The sequence below is a fragment of the Amblyraja radiata genome, chromosome 7 (assembly GCF_010909765.2).
Source record: "Amblyraja radiata isolate CabotCenter1 chromosome 7, sAmbRad1.1.pri, whole genome shotgun sequence".
In the NCBI taxonomy this organism is placed as follows: Eukaryota; Metazoa; Chordata; class Chondrichthyes; order Rajiformes; family Rajidae; genus Amblyraja; species Amblyraja radiata.
The window spans coordinates 4732838-4742837 of NC_045962.1; the positions used below are offsets into that span (position 1 = coordinate 4732838).

Sequence of the window (10000 nt, forward strand, 5' to 3'; positions counted from 1 at the left end):
CACTATTCTCCCCATAACCAAGGCAGATGTGATGCATGGACTCGTTTCCACGGCATGGAATCACAGAGCTTTAAAATCTTCACGTAGTCACTCACGTGACTCCGAAGTAAAATAGTAAGATTAAACGAGAACTTACCAGTTCGAAGTTTGATCATTATTTTATGAGGAGTACGTTGAGGGATTACGTGCCCTCCGCTCCCACCCTTGATTATATACTCAACTGGTATCTTGTTCTCTAATCTTACTATGTTTAGTCATTACAGTTATCTGTGATTTCACACCGCTGCTTTGAAGAAGGACACGCATGCGTCCTGGCGGGGTTCTTCACGTATTCCCTCAACGTACTCATAAAATAATGATCAAACTTCGAACTGGTAAGTTCTCGTTTAATCTTACTATTATTCACTCCAAGGACTTTCACATATCAACATTATTGTTACGACATATCCATGAATTGATCGGACATGGAGGAAGACGTTTTATGCTGTCAAAACTTTGTACTTTTGAGATTTGGACTATATACTTGGATCCTGCCTGACGTTAAGGGTTTGCTGCGTACAGTATGACTTCAGACTAAGAATAATGTTTTATTAAGACCAATAACCAAGTTGTGCTTGCTTCTAGGCGGCGAAGGTGAAGATGGAAGAATCGCTGAAGAAGTCTGAATGCTGATATATGATGCATGCTATTTTTTTTTTTTTTTGATATATGTTAAGCTTTTATAGCTACATTTTTCTAATGTCTATTAGCAATTGCCTCGTTATATACTCAGAATAATTAGGGGCCGGCGTGTAATAGCCATTTAGCTTAACTCAGTATATTATAACTGTAATCATGTACCTTTATTTTTTTATCTGCCTGTAATTATGTGGGTAGGATTTATACGTAGTCTGAGGCGTGTTTGTGGCTAGGATTCTGGCGCAGACTCCCTAGTAGTTAGTTTAGTTTGAAGAAGAATGGGGGGAGATCATATCTTTCGACCATGCACTAGCATGACCATGATTTAATTAAAATGTTCTTATACAAGAAGAAGTTTGGATGAATATCTTACTGTTTTTACTACTACAGTAAAGAAACTATTAATCAAGAAACTGTGTTTGGAAGATTCGTCTTTCAACGGCATTGAATGTTTCGTGGAGAGCTCGTGGGTGCATATCGATTATCTTCTGATCCCCTGTCTTCAATTAAAGTGGCAGAAGAATATCCTTGAAACGATGTAAAAATCTGTCACTACACCCTTAACAGCATTGATGTACAGAAAGACCTTGGGGTTCAAGTCCATAGTTCCCCGAAACTAGCCACACAAGTAGATAGAGTGGTAAAAAATGCCTATGGTATGGACGGCACAATAGCACAGCTGCCCAATAGCCCTGGAGACCCGGTTCAATCCAGACCTCGAGGCAGTGTCGTTCTTCCTGTGACCACATGAGTTACTCTGCCCCCACGTACGGGATTGCAGAGTAATTGGTTTCCGTAAATTATCGCCAGTGTGGGGTGGGAGATTGCAACCTTCATGTGGCCTGCCCTGTTTCAACAAATGCAATCAACTTGGCGTGTACAATCAAATAAGATCAAACAGAACAAGTTGTCCTACAACTTTAGGCTGTGCACGCCATACGCAAGAATAAGAAGATCGCCAGTGTGTAGGGAGTGGATGCAAAGCGGGAAAACCTGGAACAAGTGGGAACAGATGATGGATGGCCAGTGTGGGCTCAGTTGCCCCAAGAGTCTGTGTCAAGCTGTATCCTCCTATTAATTGAACGGATGGGACATTGTGTGGAAGAGTCATGTTGCAGTTTTACAGAACTTTGATTAGGCCGCATTTAGAGTATTGTGTGCCGTTCAGGTCGCCCCATTACAGGTAGGATGTGGGGGTTTTGGAGAGGGTGCAAGAGAGGTTTACTGGAATGTGTTTTTAGTTTTCTGCCCTCCCCTTACCTCAGCATCAACTCAAAAATAATTCTGCTTGCTTCCCCCAGAACAACAGTACACCAAACAACTTGCCCAATCTGACCCAATTAGCTCCTTATTGGGTCAGATTCATTATTTTTAAAGTTCTCACCTTTACGTTCAACACCTTCCCACATCTAGTGCATCCAGCCTCACAACTATACACGCTGCATTCTCTAAAATCTGCCTTTATAGCCATTTATAATCATAATTATTCTATGAGAGTGCAGGGTGACTTGGACAGGTTGGGGGAGGGGGCAGATGCATGGCAGATTAAGTTTAATGCGGATAAATGTGAGGTTATCCACTTTAGTAGCAAAAACAGGAAGGCAGATTACTATCTAAACGGCGTCAAGTTGGGAAAAGGGGAAGTACAACGGGATCTGGGGGTCCTTGTATATCAGTCTAAGAAAGTAAGCATGCAGGTACAGCAGGCAGTGAAGAATGTGAATGGCATGTTGGCCTTTATAACAAGAGGAATTGAATATAGGAGCAAAGAGGTCCTTCTGCAGTTGTACAGAGCCCTAGTGAGACCACACCTGGAGTATTGTTTGCAGTTTTGGTCCACTAATTTGAGGAAAGACATTCTTGCTATTGAAGGAGTGCAGCGTAGGTTTACAAGGTTAATTCCCTGGATGGCGGGACTGTCATATGATGAGAGAATGGTGCAGCTGGGCTAGTACACGCTGGAGTTTAGAAGGATGAGAGGATATCTCTTTGAAACATAAGATTGTTAAGGGCTTGGACACATTAGAGGCAGGCAACATGTTCCCGATGTTGGGGGAGTCCAGAACCAGGGGCCACTGTTTAAGAATAAGGAGTAAGCCATTTAGAACGGAGATGAGGAAACACTTTCTCTCACAGGGAGTGGTGAGTGTGGAATTTTCTGCCTCAGAGGGCGGTGGAGGCAGGTTATCTGGATGCTTTCAAGAGAGAGCTAGATAGGGCTCTTAAAAATAGCGGAGTCAGGGGATATGGGGAGAAGGCACGAACGGGGTACTGATTGGGGATGATCAGCCATGATCACATTGAATGGCGGTGCTGGATCGAAGGGTCGAATGGCCTACTCCTGCACCTATTGTCTATTGTCTATTGTCTATTGTCTACAGTTGGTCATCTATCTTTCTGCTGTCAAGGTTCCAAACAAAGTAATTTCCTTCCTAAACCCCTATATCCCTTTAACATTTTTGCCTCCGCGCAGTTGTTTTATAGTTCGACCTCTTCAATCAACTTTCTAGTCATCAGTTCTGATCATAAATAAGCTCTGTTTCCAGTTGCGTTTGGTAATGGTGCTGAGGAATACCTGAGCCATTTTACTGCGTTAAAGGTGCTGAATTCATGCAAGTTGTCATTGCCCTGTTCAGCTCCCAAAATAACTAAGATGAAGCCATAGCCATCTGGAGCCTCTTCCCCTCCCCAGATTCTCCGTTTAGTTTAGACATACAGCGCGGAAACAGGCCCTTGGGCCCACCAAGTCCGCGTCGACCAGTGATCCCTGCTCTATCCTACAAAACCAGGGACAACTTTACCAAGCCAAATTTGTGCGTCTTTGGAGTGCGGGATGAAACCGAATATCCCAGAGAAAACCCGCGCAGGTCACGGGAAGAACGAACAAACTCCATACAGACAGTCCCCGTAGTCAGGATCGAACCTAGGATTGATAATTTCTCTATTGAATGTTTATCAAAACACTTTGCTTTGAATTTATCTCTATGAAAAGTACCATTTTCCAGATTACAGCATAACCAGGATTAAACTTGTTGTCAGATTCCATCTATAAAGTAGACAAAAATACTATCCGAGTTTTGCAACTGGCTTACAGTGAGCAGCACAGTCAACAAATAAAGCTGGCAATCTATCTGAAGAAGGGTCTCAACCCGAAATGTTGCCTATTTCCTTCGCTCCATAGATGCTGCCTCACCCACTGAGTTTCTCCAGCATTTTCGAGCATCTGCAGTTCCTTCTTAAACACTGGCAATCTATCAGTTATGATTGTTCAACATTGCACCAGACAACTATTTCTCCCTCAAATGTAGCTAGCAGTGGAAGTGGATTCCACTAAATTTCTGTTGTCTGATGTGTTATCGATATTATTTCTTGTTGGCGGACATCTGTTGGATTGGTAGCTGGGCTTGAATGCAATTTAAATCCTGCCCATAATTCTCAATTTAATTGAAAATAGACACAAAATGCTGGAGTAACCCAGCGGTACAGGCATCATCTCTAGTGAGAAGGAATGGGTGATGTTTCAGGTCGAGACCCTTCTTCAGTCTGAATTAGGGTCTCGACCCGAAACATCACCCATTCCTTCTCACCAGAGATGCTGCCTGCCCCGCTGAGTTACTCCTGCATGTTGTGTCTATCTTCAGTGTAAACCAGCACTTGCAGTTCCTTCTACACAATTCAAGTGCTGGATTTTAAGTCCTAAAGCCTATGGACAAGGCTGCCTTTAACTTTGTTCCTAGGAATAGCCAGCAATCATTAAAATAAATTTGATTTTTACCTTTATGAATATAAAATATCAATAATGATTAAAACATGAATTTATAATCTGCCTTAATGGTTGAAATATTTGCTGAAGTCAAAGAGAAGTTGATTCTAATTCTGAAATTTCCAGTCATTAGCTATTGATTTTAACATAAATCAAAAAAATTGTTTGCACAAAAGTTTTTATACAATAGTTTTATTTTTCTTATGAACATTTCTGAAAGGCAGAATCATGTTAGCAAGAACCATCTAAAAATCCCTCATGCGCCTGAAAGACCCGATGGTGGAGTTGTAGCCGCCCCAGTCATTGTATTTCCTGTACTCCCCGGGTTTCATGAAGTACTGTCGGCCTCTGTAGTTGGGCTGTTCATAGAAGGTCCAGTGACCATCCATCACGTGGCAGGAGTGAATGTCACGGTTACGGAAACGATCGTACACGGAGGGACAGTCGTCCATGAATTCCATCATCTGTCCTCCAAAGTCCGGCCTCTCGTAAATCTTCATCCTGTAGTTGCCTCCTCGGTTCTGTAACAGTAAGAAGATTATAATTGCACTGATGAAACCAATGTTCAATGTCTGAAAATAAAACCTTCTGCTGAGACAAAGCTGATACAGGACAGTTTCTGATCAAGAGATACCTTCCATCATCTCTTGAACATAGACACAAAATGCTGGAGTAATTAATGGGACAGGCAGCATCTCTGGATAGAAGGAATGGGTGATGTTTTTGGTCAAGACCCTTCTTCAGACTTCCTGAAGTAGCTGGCTGGCTGAATTCATCACACACTACTCATGTAATTTGTGACAGAAACTAATGAAGTGATTGGAGCTGTAAATTCAGGACTGGTGCAAGTTACAGGGTGTTCTGTGTCACGAAGAAATTATTTGATCAGAGAATGTAAAAGCAAAGAGGGCAATTACCAGGCCAAAGTTTCAAAGACATCATAGGATGGAGTCATTAGTAAGAAAGATTTCATAGTGTCCATTGATCCCAATGACTGCATTTTCAGCTTTTTATGAGACTTGCAAAAAAAGTCTTGCAATGTAAAATCATTCAATAGACTCCTTCTTAAGCAAATGTTTTGTAGTGCCTTATTAGCGATGGGTCCCTTAAAGGACAACCCATCAAGTTCAGTTGAAGATTCAAGTAGTTGGACTCAGCATCTGAGGGGGACAGTGAGACATTTTCAAATTTGGACATGAGATGTCCAAATGTGTAGGAAGGATCTGCAGATTCAGGTTTAAACCAAAGATAGACACAAAAAGCTGGAGTAACTCAGCATTTCTGTAGAGAAATAATATCTGAAGATAGGTCTCAACCCAAAACGTCACCTATTCTTTTTCTCCAGAGATGCTGTCTGACCCGCTGAGTTACTTCAGCATTTAATGTCTATCTTTGGGTCAAATGATATTGGGAACTGTGATTTCAGACAATGTTTAAGGCAAGTGTCCCTTTGCTTAATCTATTAAATTAGATCCAAGGAAGGCATCAGTTCGATTTCTTCGTCTCTCAATGTTCTCGCCGACAAATTACTTTTCAGTTCCATATATTATGAATCAATCCTCTATCAATAGATGTGTACATGTACAAAACAGTTCATAAATAGCACAATAGTTAAATTATTTTTCACAGGTAGGAGGATTGAGTCATGGCTTACATTGCAAGAATGCAGTCTAACTGATGGAGTGCCACAATGAGTGATAAGCAGAGTAAAACTTATGACAAGTGACTCCAAGCACCACAGTTGCTAGAAATAGTCAGCAATTCCCAGAATTCAGTCATGAAGTTTTACTTACATGAGGGTAGCTGCGACAGGACCTGATGTTGTCGTTGAATCCCATCCAGCGCTGGTAGTCAGGATACTCCCCCTTGTTCAGGACATACTGGTACCCCATGTAGTTGGGTTTCTCGTACGCCACCCACCAGTCACTGTCCACACGGATGGAGTTACAGCGGCTGAAGTAAGGGGACAGGTCGGCACAGTCGGTGCTGCACTCATAGTGCCGGCCCTGGAAGTTCCTGTCCTCGTAGAAGATGATCTGTGGGAAGAGATATGCCTGTAAGTTATCAATTGCTCAAATGCGGGGGCATTCAGTGAAGAATTCAAATATGCTTTAAATCCCGAGTTGAACTTGCCTTTCCCATTTTGAACTCAGTTAGTTCTGTACACAACTGAATGCTTCACTGCTGCACACAAGAGGGTATTTATACTCTGGGGGAGAAAAGCCTCAGTTGGGCATTTTTATTATTCTGATGATTCAGCTTTGAACATCAGCAAAAAGCAACACCATCCGTTTTTTACACTTATTGTAGAGAAACACCAGAAAGATATTGGTGCATCATGGATTCTTTCAATTTTGCTTTATTATTCACTTTGATTGTTCTTTAAACAAAGCAGTTCAGGAACTGTCACAGGATTAGACTGATGAGCCTGGAGCCATCATGTGTGTCATAGAGTGATACTGTATGGAAACAGGCCCTTCAGCCCAATTGCCCACACTGACCAACATGCCCCATGTACACTAGTTCCACCTTCCTGCGTTTGGCCCTCTAAACCTGTCGTATCCATGTACCTATCTAATAGTCTCTTACATTTTACAATTGTCCCTGCATCAACTATCTGCTCTGGCTGCTTGTTCCGTACATCCACCACCCTTTGTGTGAAAAATTTCCCCCCTCAGATTCATAGAAACATAGAAAATAGGTGCAGGAGTAGGCCATTCGGCCCTTCGAGTAGGCCATTCGGCCATTCAATATGATCATGGCTGATCATCCAACTCAGTATCCTGTACCTGCCTTCTAGTCCATACCCCCTGATCCCTTTAGCCACAAGGGCCACATCTAACTCCCTCTTAAATATAGCCAATGAACTGGCCTCAACTAACTTCTGTGGCAGAGAATTCCACAGATTCATCACTCTCTGTGTAAAAAATGATTTTCTCATCTCGGTCCGAAAAGACTTCCCCCTTATCCTTAAACTGTGACCCCTTGTTCTGGACTTCCCCCACATCGGGAATAATCTTCGAGCATCTAGCCTGTCCAAACCCTTAAGAATTTTGTAAGTTTCTATAAGATCCCCCCTCAATCTTCTAAATTCTAGCGAGTACAAGCCGAGTCCAGGACAAGGGGTCACAGCTTAAGGATAAGGGGGTAATCCTTTAAAACCGAGATGAGAAGAACTTTTTTCACACAGAGAGTGGTGAATCTCTGGAACTCCCTGCCACAGAGGGTAGTCGAGGCCAGTTCATTGGCTATATTTAAGAGGGAGTTAGATGTGGCCCTTGTGGCTAAGGGGATCAGAGGGTATGGAGAGAAGGCAGGTACGGGATACTGAGTTGGATGATCAGCCATGATCATATTGAATGGCGGTGCAGGCTCGAAGGGCCGAATGGCCTACTCCTGCACCTAATTTCTATGTTTCTATGTTTCTATGAGTCTATTAAGTCTTTCTTCATATGAAAGTCCTGTCATCCCAGGAATCAGTCAGGTGAACCTTCTCTGTACTCCCTATATGGCAAGAATGTCTTTCCTCAGATTAGGAGACCGAAACTGTACGCAATGCTCCAGGTGTGGTCTCACCAAGGCCCTGTACAACTGCAGTAGAACCTCCCTGCTCCTATACTCAAATCCTTTTGCTATGAATGCTAACATACCATTCGCTTTCTTCACTGCCTGCTGCACCTGCATGTCTACTTTCAATGACTGGTGCACCATGACACCCAGGTCTCGTTGCATCTCCCGTTTTCCTAATCGGCCACCATTCAGATAATAGCCTACTTTCCTGTTTTTGCCACCAAAGTGGATAACCTCACATTTATCCACATTATACTGCATCTGCCATGCATTTGCCCACTCACCCAACCTCTCCAAGTCACCATGCAGCCTCTTAGCATCCTCCTCACAGCTAACACTGCCCCCCAGCTTCGTGTCATCTGCAAACTTGGAGATGTTGCATTCAATTCCCTTGTCCAAATCATTAATATATATTGTAAATAGCTGGGGTCCCAGCACTGAGCCTTGCAGTACCCCCACTAGTCATTGCCTGCCATTCTGAAAAGGACCCGTTTACTCCTACTCTTTGCTTCCTGTCTGCCAGCCAGTTCTCTATCCACATCAATACTGAACCCCCAATACCGTGTGCTTTAAGTTTGCATACTAATCTCTTATGTGGGACCTTGTCAAAAGCCTTCTGAAAGTCCAGATATAACACATGCACTGGTTCTCCCTTATCCACTCTACTAGTTACATCCTCGAAAAATTCTATAAGATTCGTCAGACATGATTTACTTTTCATAAATCCATGCTGACTTTGTCCAATGAATTCACCACTTTCCAAATGTGCTTCGATCCCATCTCAGTTCCTCCATCTCATTTGACCTGATGTTTCCCCTGCTATTTCCAGAAGATTATTTATGTCTTCCTTAGTGAAGACGGTACCAAAGTAGTTATTCATTTGGTCTGCCATGTCCTTGTTCACCATGATCAATTCGCCGGTTTCTGACTGCAAGGGACCTACATTTGTTTTAACTAATCTTTTTCTCTGCACATATATATAAAAACTTTTGCAGTCAGTTTTTATGTTCCCTGCCAATTTTCTTTCATAATCTATTTTCACTTTCCTAATTAAGCCCTTTGTCCTCCTCTGCTGAATTTCTCTCAGTCCCCTGGTAGTCTGCTTTTTCTGGCTAATTTTTATGCTTCATCTTTTGTTTTGTTACTATCCCTGATTTCCCTTGATATCCACGGATGCACTACCTTCCCTGATTTATTCTTTTGCCAAACTGGGATGAACAATTGTTGTAGTTCATCCATGCAGACTTTAAATGCCTTCCATTGCATATCCACCGTCAACCCTTTAAGAATCAATTGCCAGTCTATCTTGGCCAATTCACGTCTCATACCCTCAAAGTTACCTTTCTTTAATTTCAGAACCCTTGTTTCTGAATTAACAATGTCACTCTCCATCCTAATGAAGAACTCAACCATATTATGGTCACTCTTGCCCAAGGGGGCATGCACAACAAGACTGCTAACTAACCCTTCCTCATTACTCAATACCCAGTCTAGAATAGCCTGCTCTCTCGTTGGTTCCTCTACATGTTGGTTTAGAAACCTATCCTGCATACATTCCAAGAAATCCTCTTCCTCAGCACCCCTGCCAATTTGATTCACCCAATCTATATGTAGATTGAAGTCACCCATTACAACTGTTTTACCTTTGTTGCACACATTTCTAATTTCCTGTTTGATGCCATCCCCAACTCCACTATTACTGTTAGGTGGCCTGTACACAACTCCCACTAGCATTTTCTGCCCCTTAGCGTTTCGCAACTCTACCCATATCGATTCCACTTCCTCCAAGTTAATGTCCTTCCTTTCTATTGCGTTAATCTCCTCTCTAACCAGCAACGCCACCCCACTTCCTTTTTCTTTCTGTCTATCCCTCCTGAATATTGGATATCCCTGGATGTTCAGCTCCCAGCCTTAGTCACCCTGGAGCCATGTCTCCGTGATCCCAACTATATCATATTCATTAATAGCTATCTGCACATTCAACTCATC

General features: G+C 42.5%; 2 protein-coding genes across 2 annotated transcripts in view; one reads left to right on the forward strand and one right to left on the reverse strand.

Moving 5' to 3' along the window:
- LOC116974956 (gamma-crystallin S-1-like) overlaps window positions 1-10000 on the forward strand; it is a 131784-nt gene that overhangs the window by 37316 nt on the left and 84468 nt on the right. The window lies entirely within an intron of this gene.
- LOC116975656 (gamma-crystallin S-1-like) overlaps window positions 4687-10000 on the reverse strand; it is a 5367-nt gene continuing 53 nt past the window's right edge. The window contains exons 2-3 of the mRNA XM_033024984.1: window positions 6235-6495; window positions 4687-4962 (exon numbers count right to left, since the gene is read on the reverse strand). Coding sequence (XP_032880875.1) covers window positions 4687-4962; window positions 6235-6495 — 537 coding nt within the window. The remainder of the gene's footprint in view (window positions 4963-6234; window positions 6496-10000) is intronic.